Source organism: Notothenia coriiceps, unplaced genomic scaffold (assembly GCF_000735185.1).
Source record: "Notothenia coriiceps isolate Sejong01 unplaced genomic scaffold, NC01 NC01_scaffold00030482, whole genome shotgun sequence".
Taxonomy (NCBI): domain Eukaryota; kingdom Metazoa; phylum Chordata; class Actinopteri; order Perciformes; family Nototheniidae; genus Notothenia; species Notothenia coriiceps.
This window is the reverse complement of record NW_011363183.1, coordinates 16,975-43,002: the sequence shown is the minus strand read 5'-3', so window position 1 is coordinate 43,002 and position 26,028 is coordinate 16,975. Positions and strand designations below refer to the sequence as shown.

At 38.1% G+C, this 26,028-nt stretch overlaps 1 protein-coding gene and 2 long non-coding RNA genes across 4 annotated transcripts in view; all 3 read right to left on the bottom strand.

Moving 5' to 3' along the window:
• LOC104959579 (uncharacterized) overlaps positions 1–11,960 on the bottom strand; it is a 16,023-nt gene extending 4,063 nt beyond the window's left edge. The window contains exon 1 of the long non-coding RNA XR_799887.1: positions 11,398–11,960. This is a non-coding gene — a long non-coding RNA (uncharacterized lncRNA). The remainder of the gene's footprint in view (positions 1–11,397) is intronic.
• Positions 11,961–14,272: 2,312 nt separating this feature from the next.
• On the bottom strand, positions 14,273–25,813 carry LOC104959578 (putative uncharacterized protein DDB_G0292636). 2 transcript variants are annotated; one of them, XM_010787482.1, is made up of 5 exons: positions 25,657–25,813; positions 25,315–25,400; positions 24,725–25,024; positions 23,632–23,679; positions 23,000–23,188 (listed from the first exon to the last, which is right to left on the bottom strand). In XM_010787482.1, exons 1-4 carry the CDS (start codon positions 25,676–25,678, stop codon positions 23,677–23,679), a joined length of 411 nt encoding a protein of 136 aa, XP_010785784.1. In that variant the 5' UTR covers positions 25,679–25,813; the 3' UTR covers positions 23,000–23,188; positions 23,632–23,676. The 2 variants fall into 2 exon arrangements, with proteins under 2 accessions (XP_010785785.1, XP_010785784.1); XM_010787483.1 differs by lacking the exons at positions 23,000–23,188; positions 23,632–23,679 and adding an exon at positions 14,273–15,040 and having other exon boundaries at positions 25,657–25,775.
• LOC104959576 (uncharacterized) lies at positions 18,944–20,536 on the bottom strand. Its single transcript, XR_799886.1, has 4 exons — positions 20,460–20,536; positions 20,219–20,238; positions 19,870–20,013; positions 18,944–19,113 (listed from the first exon to the last, which is right to left on the bottom strand). It is a non-coding gene; the product is annotated as an uncharacterized lncRNA (long non-coding RNA).
• Positions 25,814–26,028: the final 215 nt, after the last annotated feature.

The following is a 26,028-nucleotide window of genomic DNA, read 5'->3' as shown; positions in this document are numbered from 1 at the left end:
TAGGATGAGGGAGAGTGGGACCACATGCAGCAAAGAAGGCCATGGATGGATTTGTGGGATGGAAATCAACATGGTACATCATCCTTAAGAAATTGTCTCACAAGGTGGCGTTTTTGGTAGCTTTAGTTTTACAGCTGACGCCCCCTTTAGGACATTTTTAAGATGATGAATTTGGCTTTGGGACTTCTTGCAAAGACAAACATTTGAATTTTAAAAGCAGCTCCTTTGCCATACATATCCAGGTAACCTTTTATGTAGGAATTTTCCTTAACAAAATCATGAGAACTAGCATAACTTGTTAAAAATAAGGAAATATACAGCAGGTGTTGATTATACTAAAGTGGTGGCTTGACATATCCATCTCCAACCTGGTTTTCTGGTGTGTTGCACGCGAAGGTATTGCTCTCTTGTGTCACTGAACCTGATCAAATAAAGCCAAAGCTATCATAAAGCCAGGGTCACAGACCAAATGACAAACTTAATCTGCAGCAAAGCCCGTCTTAGCAAGATGATTTGGGCCTGCGGCTCAATAGTTTAACAACCATTTGCTTCCATATTCACAAATCACCTCTTAGCGGAAAAGCTGGCGTTAAGGGATCAGCAGCTGTGGCTCTCAGAGGGGGGCAAGTAAGCAAGTCTCAGGTGTGTTTCTCAATGTCGAGGAAGGCTCCTCTAGAGCCACTATTTTCAAGAATGCTAACATCATCGAATCCCGCCGAAGGACTTTCCAATGTCCAGGATCCTTGGAATTCTACCGAGGACTGAATCCTTCGTTTGCGGGAAATATCGAGGATGCACCGGTGTCATCCTCCGCCCAGTCTTAAAATCCCCACAACATTTAAGGCGGCCTCTCATATTGACGCATACCTTGCACACGTTGCCTAGCCTGTTCCATCTTTGTTCTCAAATGCCAGGAAGCGATTCTTGCTAGCTTCTGAAGGACTGGACTCAGAGACATGTCCTCCAAGGAAAGCATACTCGAACATTTTGAGAAACCACCACAGTGTCATTTGTTCATATAAAACAACCATTTCATTTGGGTAATGATATAAAGGAAAGCAGTAGACAAAATATGTAAAAAAAAAAGGGAAAATAGCTGTATGTCACTGCAAATAAAGTGAAGGGTTTATTTATGAAAGACAGCTCAATATATCACATTATTATAATTTATTTGTAGCTGAGAAAGCAAAAGTGTATGTTTTATGCTTTGTTTGAACTGCACACATGCCATATTATTAAAGGATCGCCATGTTCATGGCCATTCCTACTGTTCATAATTTCCATTTCGTTGAGGTATACTAAAATAGATTTATATTGGCTGCAATTTTCCAAATCTCATTGGTTTTCTCATACGGCATCTCTGTATAGTTATGTGGTATTCACTCAGTCCTAAACGGCTTTGTTGGAGCTCCTCCCCCCCCCCCTCCCTGTGAGCCCAGTGGCCGTCTGCGAGACAGCGAGACACAGCGAAACCCAGCCCGAACACACACACCCGCAGCCTGGCTGGGTGTTTGTGTGTGTGCTCACACACCGACTCACAGCCTCGCTGCGTCCCGCCGTCTCAGGGAGGAGAAATCGGCGGAGCTGCAGCTGAGAAAAGATTGAGTATGTGTGTGTGAGGAAGCAACGTAACGGCACCACGGAGGGGTCGTCGTTACGTCACTTGGTTCCTGGAAGAAAAAATTGAAAAAGAAATGTCCAACGAGGCGTTCTGGGGCAGCATAGACACGTCTTTTCTGTGTTAGAGTTCTACTCGCTACAGGGTGTACTTTGAGGGTTTGTGACTTTGCAGACCGTTTACATGCAGAAAAACCTTCATAACACACAAGGGGACGGGTAATAACGGAAAAGCATGACATGGGACCTTTAACATTCATTGAATTGCTGGGTGTATCTTAAAATGTATACCTTAAATTAAAGTACTGATTATCATATTTAAGGGTTTCCTAACAAAGTCAGTGTCAGTGTAATTCTCCGAGGTGGGTTTCCTGAACAGAGTGATCATCTGTTTCTACCCTCAGCAGCCCTCCCCTTAGTAGATGTCACGTAGGGCAAATGTGCAAGACCAGCACTCCATTATTGTGTTACACTTATTTAAAGCTCCTCCAATAGCTGGGATCTACTTAAAGGCTTTTTGTAGGATAGTGGACAAATAGGACGCACACACACACAGTGTGTCAGTGGGCTCTGTGACAATACTACTATCTGGCATTACCAGTTAAGTCTGTGCAATATCCTCGTGATATGAATGCGTGTGGGAGAGTGGGTTGAAAGTTCTTTGTATGTATGTATGTGTGTGACGTGTATGTCTGTGAGTGAGTGAGTGAGTGAGTGAGTGAGTGAGTGAGTGAGTGAGTGAGTGAGTGAGTGAGTGTGTGTGTGTGTGTGTGTGTGTGTGCCATTATGTGTGGGTAGTAGGTACATTGATGCCTTAACATGTTTGTGTGTTTAATGGTGAATTCGGCCTTTGATATTCTGGCAAAACTATCTAGGGCCGAGTGGATTTGCGAATTGAGCACATTACAAATACAAAGCAGCGTGCAGTGTACTGGACAGTATTTCCCTGCCCCCACCAACAGTCTCCAGGCTGTCAGGGAGGCCAAACAGATAAGGCAGTGGAGGCATGGATTAAGGGTTAAAGGGGAACAGCAGCATATGGTGCCCCCTGATATCCATGCCCCTTATATAGTTGTTAGACTAACACCGCCCACGTGGTCGCCACGAGAAGCACGTCTCACTGGGTGTAAGAAAACATTTCTCATCCCTTATTTCTTTAACCATTAAAGTTTAGAATATACTCTTAAGAAGTTTTAGTAGTCAAAGGTTCATTAAGTTGTGAAATACATGCATATATACAGTAAATCTAAGTTTCAACAGAATGTAATGCGCAGAACTTTAGCAATGAAATATTTTTATAAAGGTTTTCTATGCCTCAGTGTTCTATGTGTGTATGTACATAGTAGGATGGGGGAGGGTTGTATATGTTTGTGTGGTATTGCAAACGTTTCATTTGTAAGTGCCTCTGATTGTGTGTGTATTCAGAAAATGTGCGTTCCCCAGTTTGCCAGAGTCCCACCTGTGCCCCCTTCTGTTCTTTTGGATACAACAGCGACAATGTTAAGGGGAAGTCTGCTGTAACAATGCACAGATGGGACCTCTCCTGCTAGCCTTTTTCTCTCCCAGTCGTTCCCTCCCTCTAACTAGTCTCTTTTTGACTCTCATGTCTTTCTCTCTCACTCCTTAACGTGCCATTCGTCCTGGCTGTTCACTCGCATCACATTTGACATGCTCATTCATTGTCTGCGAGGACAGAACAAGCGAGGACCACTTTTCAGTCTCATCCTCATCCCTGGAAAGTAATTTGTGTGTCGACAGAGTGTGTGGGACGACGGAGAAAGAAACAGCAGACAGAGAGATATTTAGAGTGTGTGAAAGCAAGCCACAGAGGGATCTAAAGAACGAAAAAGAGAGACAGTGAAAAATGGTGAAACTTGAATACAGTGAAGGTGAAGGGAGGCAAAACACTAAATACAAGGACGCAAGGAGGTTGGAGAGAAACACAGAGGGATTTAGGTCAGGACAAGGGAGGGAAAGCAAAGTTTGACCTGTATCTTTAAAGAATTACACCTCACTAAAAGAGTATGGCTCTGGGGCGTTGTAAAAACGAGGGACTTGAATCTACGTGAAGCTGATGCACAACATCTCCTACAGTGTCTAAAGCAGTTAGCACACATTTATTGAGAGTTAAAGTGTGTCACACCAAGAGCTCCCCTTCTACTCCTGCAGGGGTATCTCTATTAGGTGTCCTCACTAACCAGATCAGTACAAGTGTGGTGCTGAATGAACATTAAGAGCACCAGGCTTTGTTGAATGGTCCGTGCACACACTGCTTCAGACATCCCTTATTAACTCCACTGACAAATTGAAACCCTTAAAGTCAACTGGAAATGTGTTGTGGGTTAAAAACGGTGACAATGTGTGGTAATATTCTCAACATTTGTGTTCATTTTTGTTCCTAAAAAACTATTGCTTCTTTTCTTTTTCCCTAAATGTTTTAATTTTGGTTAAAATTACGTAATCCATTGCAGTCCACTTCAACATACACCTCTAATTTCATTGTTGTCACAGACATGTGGCTTTATTTCAGATGTAGCTGATGTGCTTGGGTGCAATAGCCAAAATGAGCAACCTTTTCTGAAACCTACCTTTTTTTTTCTTTGATGTGTGTTTCATTTGAATGGATTTTGAGAGAAGAGACATTGAACTAGATTAAAAGAGCAAACGCACACACAAAGAGAAAAACAGCAGTGTTTTACCCCAACTGCCAGTTTATGAATTACCTATGGCTGTGAAAAGCCCTGGGCATATTTCATGCAGGAGAATCCATTCCCTTTTTCTCTTTGTTCCCCTGTATTTTATTCACTTTGCCGTATTATGCATTTCCATTAGGAGATATGAGTGTCAGGACAACGGGCAGATGGTTTCAAGATCAGTTCATCAGCTCACCCTGACCACAGAGATAAAGGATTCCACTGAGCTAACATGCTGCTGTCATTGGAATACAAAGTGATCGAGGAAATTTCCTCTGACATAATGAATGTTTTGCAGCAAGAATGTTCTAAATGCTGGTGGGTTCATCTTTTTTTAAATCGTGTCTGACCCTCAAAAGCTTTTATTAACTCTAAGGAGGGAAGTAATTTCTCTACTCAATTAGGAACATTACAGTGAAGATAGCCATTACAGTCGAGCACGGACAGCAATAATGTGCAACATTGAGCAATTTATACAATTACAATCATCTAGAATATGATTATATGACTTATGTATTTGGAGGGCCTGTGCAATTATTTGGTCAAGATAACTCAATGGACCACCATGAACTAAAGCAGGTCACAGGATCTGCATTATCTCGCAGTGACACAAGCCAGTGCAGCAGCTGGGTTCATCATGTGCTGTAAGGTCATTTAGTTATTGTGTGGATCAATTAACAATCCATTTCAAATTAGTGATGCAATGCCAGAGCACACCAGGGAGCACAGTTAAAAATACCTATACAGTATAGTCCTTGCTTCAGGACTCACTCAGCCATGCATCCTTCCTCCAGGCCTGCTGTAGACGCAGCTCCCACTGCAACATTTCATGTCTGTCTGTCATAGAAGGTTTGCCCCCTCTGGGAGCAGTGTGATATTTGCCTTTGTGTTTTACTAAATGCTATAGTGCTGGAAAGTCTGGTCTAATTTAACCCTCGTTTCAGATTGATCATCATCGCCATCAGATCGTCTTCACATAATATGTCCAATTTAACATGAATAGGTAAAAAGTGATGAATGATTTGAACAATTATGTCCCTGAAATTAATATAGTTATTTGTACAACACTTTCCTTATCTTAGTTACGCAAATTGTACCCCACATTGCTCACTTGTTGGGCTTTTTTCTATTGGCAAAACCTACTTACTTACTTTAAGATTGAGTGGTTTATTGGCCAAAGATGTTAGCAAATTATAGGGAGCAAATTAAGGAAGTTAAAGGGAGGGGTTATGAATTCTGGGTAATAATAAAGCAAAACAATGTAACCATCATAACCTTCTAGGGTGCTGATTTTTCCGTTCATTTACAAAAAGTTTTACCAGTCAAGTCAAAAAGCTATTCACAAATCCCATACATATGAATGAACAGCTGAACAGACTGAAGTTTCCTTTCATACTGACATCGAGCTGAGTGGAGAGTGTGAATCTGCCAAATGAACATAAAAGACAAACTGACTATCCGAGCTTATCTGATTGGTTGATCAAACAGATGAAGTCATTACAAACCACGGGAATTCTTTTGGGATCTACTGTAATGTATTTGCCTAGGCCCTAGGGAATATGAGGCCCCAGAAACACACACTGCCCGTTAGCACTAACTTATGGGAATAATGTGCGCACAGGAGCATTGATCTGAGCTCATGGCCTACAATGATAAACACAGCATCCATTCTTGGTAATACTAGAGATCAACTTAACGAGCCTCTGGCAGACACTGATTGGAAGTAAATGGTGTAGGAAGGCTTTTGTCTAATCCACGTCAATTATCGTGGATTGTTTTAGGGCTGCTCAATTAATCGTATTTTAATCGCAATTACGATCATGGCTTGCAACGATTACGAAAACAACGTAATCGAAATAAAACGATTATTTTTTTATTATTATTATTACTTTTTTTTTTTTTATTATTTCAGTTTTTCAGTTGAATTATATTTAAAGTTCAGGGTAATCAACAGTTAAAAACAAAAAAATCTCCAATAAATTGATGTCTTCAAAGTAAATGGATAATCGTTTTTAATAATCGTGATATCAATTATTGACCCAAATAATCGAGATTATGATTGTTGCCATAATCAAGCAGCCCTAGATTGTTGCGAACCTGAAAGTGTGCAGGTGCCCTGAAAATAGAGTGAACAGAGATAATTTTAACAGATTTCTGATGGTAAATGAAGTAAAATAGAAATTTTTCCAAAGTCCAAAGTGTAGCTTCTTAACACTGGCACATTCATCTGTTTGGTTGAAAGTGAACTTTGTTGAAAAACGTTTAATTACATGGATTTTGAGCGAGATCACTTTTTGACAACAGGTTTAAATATTCTGCATGAGTCTACAATGAAACAATGACTATTCTGTTTGAGTGTGTTCTATGTGACTGTCATTTAAGCTGCTGACTCACACTCATGGCTTTGCATGGATTCATGGGAATAGGGAAACATGGGAGACTATTCACACTCTTCTTTCATTCTGAGCATTATAAGTAGGCAGCAATTTAAAGTTACAGAGATTAAAGCCTTTTTAAAAGGTTTTCCTTATAATATAGGAAACTCATCAAAACTTGATTATGGCACCCTTAACGTTTTAACTGAATGTACCGAATATCTCCTGAGTCACTAGGAGTCCTGTCAGCAAACGTCCTGTCAAACCTCAAGAGCCAGCGAAGCAAAACTGCTCATTTCAAGGAGGATCTCCAGGGTGCCACGACAGGAGGAAGACATCCGCTTTAAATATGCATTAGCCCAGGGCTCCTCACAAAATCACACACACTCAAAAATAAAATTAAGTAAAAAATAGTTTTAAACAAAATACTATAACAGTTAGTCACTTCAAGCATGTTGGTTCACTTATGTGGTTTAGTCATAGATTAGTTTTGGCTTTTGGAACTATACCTTCAGTTATAAAGTGGAGGAGTTTCCTTTTGCAGGTTCTTAACCAACATCAGCTTTAATAAAAGTGCAATTATCAAACTTAATCCATTGAGAAGTAAGGACTCAAGCATACTGAGAAAAAACTGGTTACTGCAGGTTTTCATTGCAACTTGTTGAACATGTTGTAAAATAAACGTTTAAATACTTCAATCACATAATTCCTCTACGGAGGACATCATTTACACTGAAAGCAAAGTGTTTGCCACCTTAAGTGTTATACTGTAGATGATGACTCTGAATCTTAAACATGTTTTACAAGCCTGCCTCCAGATCATCTTCTGTTTTGAGAAATGACACTCTACTTCTCCAACACTCTTTTTAATCATCTAACGGTTAGATGATTTTTAACTACATTTGGGTTAGATTCTAACCCAAATGTAGTTAAAAACGTGTTCAGCTTCGGCAGGAGCATCGCCTTGCTCCCACACGCTCATGATTCCCTCATTTGCCACTCTGATTAAAGGCACAACCAACCCCAAAACCTCAAACCCCAAACCTCTGTGATCAGATGTTTGCCCCAGATGTTTGGCCAACTTCCGTGCCGCAGAGCTGGACTCTTTGGGACCTAGTTTAATGTGTGCTTAAGAGACCGTGGGACCAGGCGAATGCTGTGCTCTCTTCCTCCAAATATCTGCCATCATTTATTCATTCACACTCCCAGGTTGGCCGCTGCTGCCATCATCTGAGGACCCCGGCGTCTGAAGTTCTCTGCGTCTCTGTCGCTCAAACGCACACACGCATATGTACGCACGCACATGCACTTTGCTAGCAGTCCCAGAGGTCTTTTAATTTTTTGAGAAGCTATTTTTAACGAGAAAAATAATCGAGGTGGAAAGTTCCATCTGTCCAACACTCTAGTTCCAGCTGCTCCTTTTTAGTAGCAGGCGGAAAGAGGAGGGGGACAAAAACGCTACTTATCAGATAAAACTGATCCAGACGGGATTTTCTATCATATGCAATCTGCATTAGCAGGATATTGCGAGACATGTTCTTTGGATACCAGGTTTTTTAACTGCTAGATCACCTGAGGTTAAACAACTGAGAGTACTTTAAAATGGCACGCTGAGCTCTCTCCACACGTTTTATATTTTCTAAGCTTGTATCACTCTGTTCTTTCCATCTCTCATTATCATTTTAACTACCTGCAACTGTTAGAGAGAATAATTGACTGGGGGAAAAAACAAAGTGGCTTTGAAGTGGCAATAGAAACACACCAGTAAACATGGTTTCGGTGATTGTAGATTTATGTTAGGACCTGCTTTACATGTACAGGTATTAAAGTGGCCACATTTAGCTTTTCCCTCCACAACTGTGTGTATTTTAGCCTGAAAACCATGACGACTGCAACTCTGAAATCAGTGCAACTGATTCATATTGAGTGACACATTGATTGAAATCAAATCCACAAATTGAGCAAAGGACACCATTTAGACAACAAACAGACCATGCCTGCTCTATAATTTCATACTTTAGGCAGACCCTTAAAGGTTAACAAGCTCACAGAGAAAGTGGAGAAGGGAGCTGTTCTAAGTTCAGCTTTGATGCAGACATGAATGCCCTGAATGTCAATGAGCTAAAGAAACACTGAATGTTGCCTTTTTTATTTGCTCCTTGTCCTCACTGGACTCTTTTTTTCAAACAAACAGGACAGTGATATGGGAGCCTGGAAGCTTATCCAAACATTTCACCGTCACAATATATACATATACATATGCACATTTTAAATGTTCTATAGGATCTGTTATGCAGAAAACCAAAGCAAACCATAGTTGATAAAAAGTTCAGAGCCACCACCGCCGCTTGAATTTAATTTGCTGAATTGATTGGACCTCCGGATCGCTCGCTGTAACACCCTTGAGGGTTGTTCTGGGTAAATCGTTAAATCCAGGCATCATGGACAGAGCCGCTCTGTGTTGGTATCGCCATGGGGGTTTGTTCTGACAACAGCTGAACCAATCTATTTTTTGCATAGAGCCTCTACTGTTTATTCTTCCAACTTTTACAAAATTTCTTCAAATTCTTCAAGCACTACAGATCCGAACTGCCAGACTGTTCTTCACTGTGCAGCTGTATTTCTAATCGAGAGGAACGGATGCAATATTTATGTGTGACAGGGGAGGGTTGATGGCTAAAGAAGGACAAGACATGTCCTCTAACTAACGCTGAAAGTACAAACATGGCCGTGTATGAAGCCTGTCCGAGTCACTTGTGAATTTTACTTCATTTTTTCATAGTTTGTCATTGTTTCTCATCGTTTCCTTCTTCTTCAAACTTTCCTCTTTTCACTATGTTTACTTGCTTGGTGTGCATCCACAGCTACACATGCTTTCAAACTATTAAAAGTTGTTGTCATAAAGCTATCGTATTTATTTGTATCTTAAATTGAACAAGTAACATCAAATAAACGATTCAGGCCTCATTGTGTACCCGCAACAATTTGGTGTCCCCTAACATAATGAACTGATCAGATCAATGCAGTGACAATGTCTGACATGCAAAAAGTGGAGGTCAGTACACACAGCCAAAACAAGCAACCACAATCAATACTGACTTTGCTGCATCAGAGTGTATTTATAGAAACACAAGCAGCTCCCCACCAAGACGCAAGAGGAGGGAAGAAAAACTGCCCAGCAAATACAGCTTCTTTCTGAAGAAGCCGCCCTGTTAATAGAGCTGGGCAGTTTATTACTTCTATAAACTCATCCGTAGACTTGAACCTTCACCTATTGTTATTTCTGAAGTTGTTTTTTTTATTTGATGGACATGTAATAAAGAAAATAAAGAAAATGGTTTATTTTGAACCTTTTTTTCAGACAATTGGTCGGAATAATTTAAATACATTTAGTGTGTGTGTGTTCCCTTAAGTAAAGCTGACAAGACGCCATGCATTCACTCACTTTGGAGGTATACACCTAAACAAGTGAGCAGCGGAGTGAAACACATTGTTCTGTCCAAATTGACATGTCAGGCCAGATTGTGCGTGCGTGTGCGTGTGCGTGTGGTTCAGTGAGAATGCTTTGTGTTTCCTGACATGAGGCTTTAAGGGAACTTGGTTGGCATTGTCTAGCATTGTTTTGCTATGCTTAGCAATTGCTCTCATAAATGTGCATATGTGTACACTAGGTGAAAGAAAGTTTAATGAACTCATTCATTTCAAATATGAATAATGCATCCTTATTCATTAAACTACAGCATATTTTCATGAATAATGATGCTCATTTATTGTACCATTAGAATGTCTTTAATGGGTTCTCTAGTAAATCTAAAATATTCCCAAATGCCTTTCATAAACTATAGAAACCTTTTAGTATTTATAAGGGCTTATACCAAATGTTGCTTTATATTACTTATATTTTAAATTGTTTTATACTAAAAAAATGCCAACAAAAACTTGTGAAAAACTAGCATTCTTAAAACGTAAGATAAGCTTACGAAATTACAGTAAAACAAACTTGCTATTAGGTGCCCCACACATACATTTACATACAATTCCCCAAAGAAGAATTATGGCTATAGATGATATTCTGTTTCAAGATATTATTCCCCTGAGCTGCCTGGTATACCATGCTTCTCGTTAATCAGTCTGCACCGTTTCTATTTCAAAACACGGACACTCTCACCATATGTCACGTGTTAATATTCGCTGGTGGTTGAGTGTTTTAAAAACCTTATAATGTTAGACCTCGTGTGTACGACGCGCAAAAGCGATATCAGGCACAGCAGAGACCATTAAGGATAAGACGGGCACAGTCAAAAGTGTTTTAGGAGAGATGACATCGCAACCATCAGGGAAAAGTCATCCTAAATCGGTGCTTTAGTTTTTTGTGGAAATGCCGGGGATTTGTCAGACTGATCCAAACATACAGTATTAAGGAAGAGGGGGATCAAATGGATGTGGCACGCGCTATTGGATAGGAGTTGAGCCTGTGGCACAATTTAATTCCAAATACATCTGTTTTTGCAGCACTCATCCACATGTATCGTAATACTGATTTGTTCACGTGATAGAAAATAGTTAAGCCTTTTGGAAAATGTCATATAAGTATAACCTATTATTATTATTATTATAGTGTGTGTGTGTGTGTGTGTGTGTGTGTGTGTGTGTAAGGACTTGTGCTATAGTTGAGCAGAGATAAACAAGTTTTCAAGTGTCACACAACTTACCCTCCATGCAGAAAATGATCATCCAGGCTATCCATAGGTCCGAGTTATGAAACTTCACCATGGTTCGTAACTGTTCAGTGACTGGTCCTCAGTTTAAGCCCAGTGCCTTCTTCTTTATGAAATCTCAGTTCTGCTCACAGTTTCCTTGCAGATAAGTAACTGTCCCTTCTGATGGCACGAGGCATGAAAGCTGTTCGGAGGTATTACGCTGCGCACACCAGCGACATTTCCACAAAAACAACGTCAAAAAGTATTCAAAAAAACAACACAGTGAGCATTTCTATCCAACGGGCACTTGTCTCTCCTCCGGCTCTTTTCAACTCCTCCTTTCCTCTCGTTCTTTGGTAGCTGCTGTTCACTCCAAGACTGTTTTATTTCCTCTCCAGTCCGTTTACGCACGCTAGCGAACACTAAATGTCCACCTGCTGGTGAACAAAAATATGCCCACTGTCGCTGAAAGTTACTTACAAACAGATCACAAACTGGCACTTTTCCCGTCCGCTTGGTGAGTCTCTCCAACGCGTCTTGTTGCGCTCCATGGTTTCCAGTCTGCTCAACTGCGGCTGATCCGACCTGGGAGCAATTCACACAGCATCGGTAACAAGAAGACTTCCTGTTTACATTTTCCAAAGTAAAACATCCTTGGGTGTTTGCCAAAGGACACCGGGTCAGACCATCGGTCAGGGTTGAACCATTTCACTCCTTTAAACCTGTGTGCCCGACACACGTTCAAAAAAGTGTTACTCAACAATAAAAGTAAAGGACAATTAAAATAATTGTGTTTGAAAAAATGTTTTGGGAAGTATCAAAAGTCGTATTAAAATTACTTTTCTGAACAAACCATATTGTTTATAATGTCAACTCCACTCTTAAGTAACACAACACCACTTGTCTCTACTCTATAATAGACTGTAAGACCACATCAATAGGCCAGTAGTAAATGGTCTTGCGAGAAAAAGCACCTGAAATCAGTGTGCATTTACTTTGTAGGTCAAATCCACCTGACTTCCTGTTTCAGTGTGAGTGTGTCTGTGCGGCTTGGTGGTGATCAGCAGAGGATGATTAAGATGAGCTCGAGCCGGGCTGTTGCTGGGAGACCGCTGACGCCAGACGAGAGAGAGAGAGAGACGTTCATGCCCCCCTGCGGTGCAATCACAGAACAACAGAACAGAATAGAACAAAATGAGATATCATATCATATATTTAAATAGAACAGAATAAGATATTGCAGAATACTGTTAGATAGAATACAATAGAACAGTAAAATAGACATAGCAAAAGATAGAATATAATTGGATCAAATATAGTTGGTATTCTTTATGACACTGTGCATGATTTCCTGGATAAGTATTTTTTCTTTTACAATGTGTTCAGTAAATTCAAGTAAATGGATACATTACATTGTACATTGTAAAAATCTATAATATAATGCAAGGATATTTTTATTTTTGTGTCTTTGCTAGAATTAGTTAACCTCTTTGATTGATGTTGTCATAACAGGCCCTTTCTTCTGAGTCATTCCTATTATTTGAAAAGTTGATATGTAAATATCAGTCTAATGTCACTGCGAGGACAGTTTCATTCAGGTGAGTGTTTCACACATTAGCTTTAACCAGCATGCACAACACAGACTACAGATATACTGTGTAGAATATGCTGTGTCTTTGTGTTTTAACTCCCTTTTTATCCTAATTGATCAAAGCTTGTCATTTGCAGCATAACTGAAACTGTGAGAAGTGGGTGCAGGCTAAGTAACTACTCAGCGATTCAAAGGAGCCGCTGAGAAGACTGCATCAAACAACCTGTGTTCGCTCTGATCCACTGATCACACTCAGCTCACCTCAGCACTAAACCACTGCTTATATATCTTACTTCACAGGCTGGTCATTGCACAGTGTGTAAGCTAAAAAAGCTTTCAAAGCTTTCAAAAGAGAAACCTTCTGACTGAAGTATTTTTTGAATGTTCGATCCTAATTTGATTTTTTGTTTGACAAAAGGTATACTCAAAGGGAAAAACATGATGGGTGTAATCCACTATACATACATTCCTTTCCTTTATTCCTTCTTCTACCCTGTAGCTGTTGAAAGAATCTCACAGACATGAAGCTGTTGCTGTAGACAAATCAGGTACCAGAGTATATTAAGAATGCCCAAGGTCTTTATGTAAGATGACAACAAATTACAAAAACACCTGTAAAAACATCTTCAAATGGCTTCCTATGTACATATGGTTACCATTACGAAAAAGAAAGGTTGCAAATACTTACACTTGAGAAGCTGAAACTAGAACATATTTAGTATTTCTGCTAAATAAATTCCATAAATATTTTACAAATATCAAAGTAGTAAGACACATATTCTGTCATCGACTAATCATTTCAGCTTTAGTTCAGTTTGAGCCAAGACACTGTGCTTAATCATGTGTTAAAGCACTTTACGAGATATAATAATAGCGGATGATTGCACCAGTCTGACATCCTTACCTTTCTCTAATGTTAACTGAGGTTTGTCATTCCATTTACCAGAAGCTATGGACAAAGTCATGTCATAACAGTGATAAAATATGTAAAAGCATATGGCATTCTAAATATAGAGACACACTTTTGGCAAATGAAACGTCAAACACGAGAGAAAGCGTTGTAAATCACTCACCCGCTTCAATATTCCTTAAAATATTATAAAACGTGAAGATGATTGATAGAAAGATACTTGATGCATTATTGATTATTTTCTGAAACCGCTTACAATTTCTTTTTTTCCTGCAACCCCATAAAAGATTTAAAAGGCCTGAAGCAGATCCTTTAATGTAAATATTGTAACTCTCTTGTCCTGACCGTCATGTCTACAGCACAACAACAGACTTTGAATATTGATGCAAGGTAAACAGATAATCCTTTATTTAGTGATGTACAATGTATTTTTTTTAGTAGTTCTATCCATCGTTCAGATATTTCACTTTTCAGAAATATTATGTATTGTTGCAATACAGTACAATCTGAATCGACAGTGTGCCCTACAGTTGTAGAATATATGTGCTGAACTTGAGTACAGTAAAATATTTCCTTTTTAAAATGCTGTGTACTTCTTGTGTTATAATTCTATGTAAAATAGTGTTACTTTTACCACTTCATTAATTTTAAACTGTTGCTTTTCAGTTTATTATTTTACATATAGACTTTAATGTCATTACATGTGATTGTTTTAGATTATTCATAGTAAAAGACTCAGGGAAACCTTTAATATAAAAGGGCTGCCAATAATGAATGCATCAGGATGATCCATATACATTTTCACAGTAAATTGTTTATTATTCTTTTGTCTTAGGAGAATCTATTTCTGTTTTGTAATTTTAACAATTACAATGACAAACACTATATTTGCATTCTTCTAGGTGTGGACATGACATTTTGAGAGCCCCTAAATATAGAGAACACTGCCATCTGGTGGTAAAGAAACACACTTTACTTGACAGGAGAACCTAATGGGGAAAAAAAGACTCCTGCAGGCTTTTTGTTGTCAGAACATTTACTTCAGATTTGTTTACACAAGACCAGCATGTTTATGTGAAACCAAAGAAAGTACAGAAGGAAAAGTTGGTACTGCTGCCCATTCATAATGAACTGTCCGGTCCCAGGATGCATCACTCCTGAAATGAGAAAAAAGGACAATGCTGTTACTGCAGACAGGATACATGATTTATTCAATAACATCTAAAGTGCCACAGCACCTTTTGCATTTTTTATGGATCATTCTTTGTGGCAGCAGAATGAGCTGTAACAAGCACCAAAATGACCTTGCTTTTTGGATCAGTTATTTTATGAAAGTGTGACAGCAGTCTATTCACTTTGATTGATGAGATCAACAACACCAACTCTTTTGTGACTTAACTTTCTGACTGGTATTCCTTCTCTCTCTAGGCTTGGTTTGTTCCTCTAGTCATTTGTATTAAAAAAGGCACAAAATGCACACAAATGGGACCATGATCCGATACTCTTAATGAATTTGAGGGAATTCATCCCGGAAAAATATGAGACAAGTGGATCTGAGTTTGGCTGCAGGTTAACAAGCTAATATGTGCCTGTAGATAAACAAGCGTTTCCGCTTGTTAACAGAGCTACAAATAGCATTCACACAAAGGAGGGTGTGGTGTGTCACATATCATCACAACCTGCTCTGCCAGTAAGACCTGTTGTGGAGGTTTCATACCAACAAGCCATTTATTCAGGTGCCAAGCCTTTAAAATAATAGGTGAGATGATGTTACCAGTAGAGCCGCATTTTAAGTCATGTTCCTATTCAAAGAAAGTCTTGAGAACTTCAAACGTGTAATATGGAAACACAAACTGAGCACTGAGGGGAAATTAAAAGTTGCCATATGGATGTCAACAAAATTAAACACTGCTATATTTTTTAAGTTAGCAAGATATATATTATGTAAGATACATCTCTAAAATGTAGGTGCAGTATTGGGCTTACCTCATCACTGCTGGAGGATGATGATGAAGATGATGAAGAAGAAGATGAGGATGAGTTGCCTGATTTCTCCCCCTCCTTGTGTTCCTTTTTCTTCTTGTCCTTCTTGCTGTCTTTGTCGTCTCCATGCTTTGACCCATCTTTTTTGAGAGATGAGTCCTTCTTGTGAGAAGAGTCCTTTTTGTCACATGAACCCTTTTTGTCCTTGGAGTCCTTTTTGTGAGACGAGTCCTTTTTGTCACTTGAACCCTTTTTGTCCTTGGAGCCATCCTAAAGGAAATTGCATAATTTGAATTTGAATAAATCATTGATGTTTTTTTTTTTCTTAGTCTCTTATATATTTATTGTGCTTTATTCCAGTGGTCATTATGAATAGAATTAACATTGTGTTTGACAGTGTGTAATTAAATGGATTGGATGAGGCAGATTTACCAGAGAAACCTTTTGACATTGCTTTCAAAAACGCAACAAGTACATTCACACACACACCACACTGGATTACACATTCCTACCTTTTTCTTGCCCCAGGGCCAACTAATTTCATCGGAATGAGCCTCCTTCGCTGTTATCACTTCTTCGACACCTATAGCTGCACAGATATAACAGATACATATGATAAACAACTTTCAGGATGAAATAAAAGTGATATAAAAAATTTAAAAATATAAAAGTAACGTCACCAAGATTATGAGTGAAAACATACATCTCCCATCACAACAGGAGTACATAATTCAATTAAAATTGCATTGCAGTGGCTGTCTTTCCTTTTAGAAGTTTGTGTCAAATAATATATCAGATAATAAATCAACCTGTCTGGTGCAATAATTGCAAATAAATGACTGTTCGTCTTCGATTCCAGAAGTCAACTTGACAAACATTGACATTGAATATGTCAAACCCTAATACTGTCAAAGTAAATGTAAATCTGTTATACCTGACATTGTGAGTCCTGTCCGTACGCTTTACCAAACAAATGAAATGTCCACAGAGATTCACACACAGGATAAACCTGATTAACCACGCCTCAACACCTCGTGCTGACCTGAACTAGCCACGCCCCCACCACCTGATACCGCGGGGCATATACTGCGTTTATCAGACTGCAGAGTTACAATTCAAATCAAAATCAAATCAAAATGTATTATAGCCCCAAATCACAAAAACACATGCTTAAAAGGGCTGTATGAAGCAAACAAAAGCAAAGACAAAAACACAGATATCATAGCACAAAAAATATAAAAACATTATGAACAGCAACACAAGTGGTGCCATTATGATAAACGCATGTGTATGCAAAACCAGGCAGGAATTATGCTCAAGTAGATGGAAACATGGCGACATGGAAGACAGATACGAAGAGATGCGTTTGTGAGTTTATTTTAATTTTATTTTTTTAATATATTTGTATTCACATGAAAAAAGTGTAACAGTGCATAACAGTAAATAAGGCATTTTCATTTTTTTCTTTTTACAAAAGAACCCTTTCCCACTTGTCCTCAACCCAGCCCCATCCCAAACCATCCCACCGACCCTTCTCTCGGAGCACTGAGGCAACAGTACATCAATTATATACCAAATGATAGATACAATAATATACACACACATATACACATATACATACATACATAGGCTACATACATACATACATACATACATACATACATACATACATACATACATACATACATACATACATACATACATACATACGAGTTTGCTTGTTCGACGGAATATTATAATATTGCGTAAAAAACAAATGTGAACATGTGGTGGTTGATCCTTTTATAGTCTATATTTATTTCCCTATAGATCACATTCAGTTTTTTCTTGCGTTAATTTTTTTGTTTGGTATTGAGTCAATTTCGAGTGCAAAAATATGCCTTAGCCTAGCTTACTACTTACAGATTTGTGTTGGAGGCACTTAAATAAATTACATTGTTAGTTGTTGTTTTATTTTGATAGATGAAAACAGGGTAACATTGTCAGTAATAGTATTGCAGTAAACTAAGCTAAGTATGTAAATGCTTCAATTATGAGTTTCAATAACACAGTGTACAAGTGTTCCATTACAAAAATCAATGCAGTTAAAGTTTTACTCAAGTAAGTAAATAAAAGTGGGTTGTTTCAGCAAAACATAACTGTGGCATGAAAGTAAAAAAAAGTGCAAAATTGCCCTTTTCAAAGTATTTTTTTTATATAGAACAACAAATGTATTCACTCTGCGTTGACGTGCGTACTATTATAATGCCAGCTAGTGACGCTGATTTCAAGTTATACCAAGTCCTGAATCTGCACCACAGAATTGTTTTATATAAATCTTACGATGTGGAACATTGTATAAACAACAGCAACATGTTGTGTCAGAAAGTAGAACAGCTGGAATGTCCTGTCAAATTATTACCACGGTTGTTGTTACAGTGAGGAGCTCTCTGACGTCACATGAGGACATATCAGCTCCATGCATCGACGTTTTTAAATCATTTCTGAAGGAAAGACACTCTGAAATGTGTTATGTTCAAGATGCAAAGCAGAATGAGAGACAGTGTTTACTGTTACACATGAAACAGAAAAAACTTAACCTGATACATAACAAAGCGCACTGTGAGACAACACATGACACATGTATGAGGTTCTAAATCGTTTTTTCCTTTATTGTACATTACCTTGTTTTTCCTCTTTTACGTAGGTTCTGTTTAAAACTTAAACTAAAGACTATTCTAACTATTGTTCAGGTAAATAATAGTTATTAGTTCCTTGATTTACAGTATCCTAAAGCCAACAATTACGTCTTCAAATTGTGTTATGTCTTTTTGTATTTGTCCACTGCAGTGGTGGAATTTACATTTACTGGCATTATTACAAGGAGATATTGTAATATACGTCAAATATCATCAGTTGTGATATTTACCTTATTTTTTCCATTTTCAGTCTAAACTACCCATGTAAATTGACTACATTAAACACAGGATAACATCATTTTTGTTATTTTGTTATTATCATTTTAACAAAATTGATCAAAATCAATTTGCACCCTTGATTGACCTTAAGAATAAAATAAAAACAGTGCCATCGTGTGGTGAAGGAAATAAACTTTACTTGACAGAATAACTTATATTTTTTGTCAGAACATTTACTTCTAGGAATCAACACATTTGTTTACACAACACAAGTAGGTTTCCAGGAAGTACAGTTGTTTCAACGACGAGACGGAGAGAGCAGTCGGGTCCCTCAGGACGCATCACTCCTGAAATGACAGAGGGACAATGCTGTTACTGCAGAAAGGATACATGATTTATTCAATAACATCTTAGGTGCCACAGCCAATGCTGTATCTTTAATGTATGAATCTTTGTGGCAGCAGCCTGAGTCATAGCAGCAACCACAATGACTTTCACTTTTGTAGCAGGAATGTTATGAAGGTGTGACAGCAGCATGTTCACTTTCATTGATGTGGTTAAAAATAACAACCCTGACTTCCCTATCTGACGTTTTTTCCTTTCCACCCTAGGCTTGGTTTGTTCCTCTTTTGCTTTAATCATTTGCATGGAAAACCTAATATTAATGTGACCAACATGATCTGCTTCCTGAATAAAGCTTAGTGAAATGTGTTTAGCCCAAAGGTGTCAGACAGTAGCAGTTTGGCTGCAAGTCAGTAAGATTAAAATTAATCTGCAGATCTGGAAGGTCTTAACTTGATTTAAGTATAAGCTATAAATAAAAAGTAGCACACAATCACGAGGGTGTGGTGTCACAGCTGATGAATGTGCTCACTGCTGCTACGACCTATTGTATTTGTTCTACGCACTTCAACCTTTGGAATAAGGTGGGACCGTTTTTTTTACACACTGAGTTGCATTTTGCCTTTTCACAATTATTGAGAACAGAAGTGCAACATGGGAGCACTTTCATGAACTGAGCACTGAGGGGTGATTAAACAGAGAAAGGCCATGTTTAATAAGCAAACCTGTAAACAATGTATAAACTCTAACATTGGACCTACCTCATCACTGCTGCTGGAGGATGAAGACGAGGAGTCGTCTGATTTCTTCCCCTCCTTCTTGTCCTTGTGCTTCTTTTCTTTCTTGCCACCTTTGCAGCCCTTCTCCTTTTTCTTGTCTTTGGTTCCACATTTATCCTTGCCATCCTAAAAAATGCCAAAAGGTCACTTTTAATAAGTAATTAATTGTGTTGGTTTAGTCTCGAGGATAGTTTGATTCTTTTAATGAGAATTAATTAATTGAGTGAAAGGCCGCAGATAAAGGAAAATTATATAAAACGTGGACTTGCTGTAAAAAAAAATAGCTAAAATCACAGAGTAGAAGCCTACAACACTTAAAAAAACCTCTTACCTTGCTCTTCTTCTTAGAACCTGTACGAATGAAAAGATGGTTAAGTATTAGTTAAGTGTGAGTGTCTGTATACATCTGAGCTCTTGCATCTACAAATATAATTATGTTTTTCAAACATACATTGAATAATTAGTAATAATGTCAGAAGAAAATCCTGTCCTTAAATTGCCCGTTGAAAGAAACACGTATTAACATTCAAAGCATTCCTTCTAAAATCAATGAAAGTAAATGTTAATCCTACCTGGGCAATCCATGGTGACTCCTGTTTGTGCACTTCCTCAAACAAGTGACCACAGACTCACAACAGGTAATCTTATAAACCACTCAAACCACACAACCTAACCTCACCACACCCCCTAACACCACTCCCTCTGTTATTGTTGTAACCTGGTATAAAGTCATTTACTGCAGTGCAGATACGTTCAAGCGCAGGCAGATATCACAGTTAGGAGTCCACAGTACAAAGGTATCAATACTATAAAAACAGGTTAAGTTCAAATAGAGTATACATCTTAAAAGTAAAAAGTATTTTTATACATGACATGGAAGTTTTATCCCCTTTGCATTACTTTTAAATGGCATTTTTATTGAAAAGTTATTGAGTACTAAAAGTTATTGGTTGGTGATAAATAAATCTGCTATTGTAGTTAAATTATTTCAATCCGTTTTTAAAACAACAAATAGTTTCAACCTTCTTTTTGCATGTGTAAGAACAAAGACAGTACAGAACAAGTTATTCAAGACTGAACTTCCTATGAGAGCAGTTATTTTGGAAATCTACTTCTACTTATCTACTTATCTACTTAATCTGCTAAGCGCTTTGAGCACCAGAAAAAGCGCTTTATAAATGTAATGTATTATTATTATTATTATTATTATTATTACTTGGCAACATTAGTATAATTTATTTTAAATAAAAATATTTTTTTTAATAAATTATACCAATAATTATACCAATAATTCCAAAATAATTATTTGAAAGTTAAAAATGTTAACTATTTTGTATAGTACTTTGTCTTACTAACATAGTGTTGTTGTATGTTGCTCGCGATAAGAGGTGCACCCTGGGTAGAATGGTGTGACTCTACAGCAGCAGTTATGTATTACTTGTTATTCCAATAAATAATTATGAGGAACAGCGTACTTTAGCCATCCAACAAGGAAAACTAGTGTTAGAGAATGCAGAGCATCTTGTTTTTCATCTCATGCTGTATGATTGTCTCCGATTAGTTTTACAGTTCACCCGAGGAAACTGTCTCGTCATCTGATGACAGATTAGTTTCATGCAGCCCCACACCTTTAATCACATTGGAATAAAAATCAGCATCTTTGAAAAACCGTGGGCAATGGCACCTGACACAAGAAATGTAAAGTGCAATTAACATATCAAACATTACAAAAAATACTGCTGCATTTACTGTAGCTTACATGTAACTTAGCTCAACAAAGAGGTTGGAAACCAATCTTAGGAGTACAACAAATGTTTTACCTTTAAGAAAGTATATTTTCAATAACTTAAATGGGTGCTTACTCGAAGGCAAGGCAAAAACAAACCCCACCGGTACTTTAATTTGCAAACTATAAAAAGTGTCCTCCACATCTGCAGAAAAATAAATTGAATGAAATGTACTTCTCTTAAAGGTCACCTATCATGCTATTTTTAGGCAATAGCATAGGTCTCAGATATATACAAATATATAAAAAAACATGTGTTTTGCTCAGAATACCAAACAGATCACCCATTCTAGCCATGCCTCATATCCCTCTATTTCACTTCCTTTTTCAAAAGTCCTGATTTTGGGTATAAAGCTTTAAAAAAAAAAAAAATTGATAAAAAAAAAAAAAGGGGGGAGTTGTGCTCATGTGGGACCCGGCAGCTACTGTCTAAACTAAATACTGCTGTGATGAAACGCCATATCATGGATTATCAAGGATTATTTCTGAAACAGTTTGGAGCTCAAAGGCTTTCTCTCTTGCCGGTTAAACCTCAAGGTGAGTTCCTTTTTATTTCCTGCTTCTTCACACACATGCTCTCTCCAGTACATGTTAGCTCTGAGTGTTAGCGATGCTAATGTAAACACCGACCATATTACGGCCAAAACAGTCGGGCATTGTTTCTGATAGAAATGTTCTGATAGTGCCGTGGGTCCACATTTCCGATATTACGTCATATCGGACGCAAATCTGGAACAGTTCCGTTGTAGCCCCGTTTTTAGAAATATGGGTACGGAGGAAAAGAGAGAGGGTTTTATTTCTGACGCTGCGTGAGTTCCCCTGACACACCGGGGGCATCAAAAAGTGCACTTTGCATGATAGGTCCCCTTTAATACATTTAGTAACCAGACATATAAAGATAATTGTAACACAATATAATTGACCATTTTGTTTCATTCTAGAAATGAAAAACAATCAATCATTATACAACAAAGCACATGAGACAAAACAAGATCTACAGCAAGATTACTGAGACACCACAAGGCTCTGTTTGTGTCTGAAATGCACTGACGTATGCCCCACAAAAGAAATGTCATGTAATGGTTCTTTTGATAAGAATAAATTAATGTATCTATTTGAGAATTTAAACTAAATTAATGCAATGACAAAAAACCACATTGTCCATATTTTTGAATCCTAAAGTATAAATCATGAAAATAAAACTGCTTCAATATATTTGAACTTTAAAAGTATCATATTTTATTTAACAATGCCACCTTGTGGTGAGTAAAAATGCACTTCACTGACCAGAAGAACTGGAGGGGAAAAAAAAACAAGAAACAAGCCTTTTTTTTGTTAAAACATTTACTTCAATCAATCAGCAGATTAGTTTACACACCACCAGCATGTTTCAGTGACATCAATGAAAGGACACAAAGGAAGGTTGGTACTGCTGCACACTTTAAGACATACATTCATTTAGTTCAGGTCACAAGAGACTGACAGAGAGGTCTGGTCCCTCAGGGAGCATCAATCCTGAAATGACAAAAAGGACAATGATGTTACCCCAGAATGAGCAAACACTTTACAGCATGTCCTTATGGTGTACTACGTACCAAAACATACACGTAAGTTCAAGGGAACAAAATGTAAATGTATGGGATGAGGGGGTAACAATGTGATAACTGAATACATGCTGAATATATTTCCCACTACCAGGTCATTATTATAACATTACATGAGAAGGGAAATCTCTGAAAGTCCCAAATATTAAAAAGGTCCACAATTGGTCATTTATTTTTGGATTTAGGACATTTCAGTTTTTGAATACAAGTTGAAGATGATTGAAGTTAGTTTTTGTTGTGAGAGGTAGATGAGCTGTATACAATCACTGGTCATGTCATAATTAAAACAAATGGAAAGTATAAAAACACTTTAGTGAGAAGTATATTATGACAGGGCATACAATCATCACTTACCTTAGCTGTTGGATGAACAATCCTGGGTTTCAGATCAGCTGGCATTTACTGTAAAGAAAAAAGTATCATTAAAAAAACACTTGTACTAACGTTACTCCTTAACATTAATAAAGACATGTTCCTACCAAGACTGCTGTTTTGTCTGGAGTTAACCTATCTTCATTGTGTTGAAATATATACCCCTTCAAATACCCAGTAGTTAAAATATACCTACATTATAAAACATGTTTCTAGACCTTTTCCCTCTAACTTCACACCTACGCCCTGATCCCTGATCTCATCAGTACATACTGTACTTGTTCACTTGAAACAATGAGCTCTTCCAGCAGAGTGCACCTGAATGAAAAGCCTTTTGAGCTTAAGGACACAGAACTTTCAAGGGAAAAGAAACAGATTGGAGGGATTGATTTGCAGCCTTTAATCGTGTAATTGCACAACTACTCTGAGCCCTTTCATTTCTTTTGGCTGAAGTGGCCCACTGTTAGCTAAAATACATTCACTGAATTGAATTCTAGGTTGTTAGCCAGAAAGGACACAAGGCGTGAGGCAGTGTGTTCTCTTTCATGGAGGTAATTGGACAACACACCTGTTTTATTACTCTACTATCTGACCTGTTTGCCTTCTCTCCCACCCTGGGCTTGGTTCTTTCTTCGTCATTCATTCACATAAATGTGCCAAACATGGCATTTCCTGAATAAAGCTTTGACAAAGTTAAACAACTTTAGCCCAAAGGTGATGAGAAAGTCAAGTTTGGCTAATAAGCTAAAAACAAATCTGCTGATCTTGAAGGTGTTGACTAACAACGTGAGCTTTAAATAAAAACTGCACACACACACACACACACACACACACGAGGGTGTGGTGCCTCACATCTGATTAAATCTGGCGCTGTCTGTGAGACATGTTCCACCAGTGTTGTTTCAGACCATTATCACGCTGACCTTTGAGATGAGGTGTGACAGGTATGCTTCCTGCTTAGCTGCTTTTTATCCCGTTTTGCAAATAAAAGAGTCTTAAGAACGACAAACTATGGAAGTGAGTCGTGGGAACTTTTTCACCCAACTAAAACAAATAACTGCAACAATAGTCCTACCTCTTCATCACTGCTGGAGGATGAAGACGAGGAGCTTGATGAACTTCCCTCCTTCCTTTCCTTCTTCTTGTCCTTCTTCTTGTGGTCTTTGTCGTGCTTGTCCTTGTGCTTTTTGTGAGACTTGTGCTTATTGTCAGATTTATGGGATTTGTGAGACTTGTCGTCTTTGTCGGACGTGTGCTTTTTATCAGACTTGTGATCTTTATCAGACTTGTGATCTTTGTCAGACTTGTGATCTTTGTCAGACTTGTGATCTTTGTCAGACTTGTGTGTTGAGTCGGACTTGTCCTTGCAGTCTCCCTACAAATGGCAAAAGTTGACTTTAGATAATCATTGTGTTGATTTATTGTTAAGAATTGTGCTTGATTTCAATAATTATATACATCAATGGAAAGTGAGAACTGGGTTTGAATGGCTGTAGTGAGCTGGCAGCACATGAAGGGGATTTATCAGAGAAAGCAAACGTCTAAAATCAACCTTAATTGACAAATAATTATAAGCTGCTTATAATTATTTGGCAATATTGTGTACATTATATCTGGATCATATTTGTGTATCTTTGCTAGAATGTAAACATGCAAAGTTCCTACCTTATCCTTGTCCTTCTTCCAGGGCAACTTAATCTCATCCTTCTGAGCTTCCTCCTTCTTCACGTCCTCTTCCCCCCCACCTAAAGCTGCAAACATGCAAAAGAGGGAAAGTCAAACACAATCTGAGAGCAGTTGTAATCTTACATCTACTTAAATCAAATTGGCTACCTTGACTGTCTATAACATCAGGTTGCACATTTTGGATTTAGCTTCTAAAATAAAGTACATTGGATAATCAATTAGGCTGTCGGGTGTAAAGCGTGCTAAAAAAGACGTGTTGCTCTTCATGTTAGCTTATACAGACTTTGAAATGCAGTTGAATAAACATAAATCGGTGCCTACCTGACGCCAGATCGAAAGACATTTTGTTGCTGGGCTTTTCCTAACAAGACGCCTTCACCGGCTGCTAGTCTCACAAACAGGAAACTGGATAGACCGCGCCTGAATCACGTGACCAAAAAACGCCTCCAGCCACCTTAACGACAGGAGCTGTGCAGGTGGAGATAACTTATTCAGAAACTGACTATATAACACCAACCATAAACCTGCACAGCAAGATCGTTTAACTTGTATTGAAGGGTGGATACAGGTGGAAAGTGCATGTCGTATAGAGCAGTGGTTCTCAAACTTTTTTCAATAATGTAGGCTACCCCCTTTGAAAAAAAAATACAGCCAAGTAGCCTACCTGTCTGATCAGCGCAAAAACAATTTGTT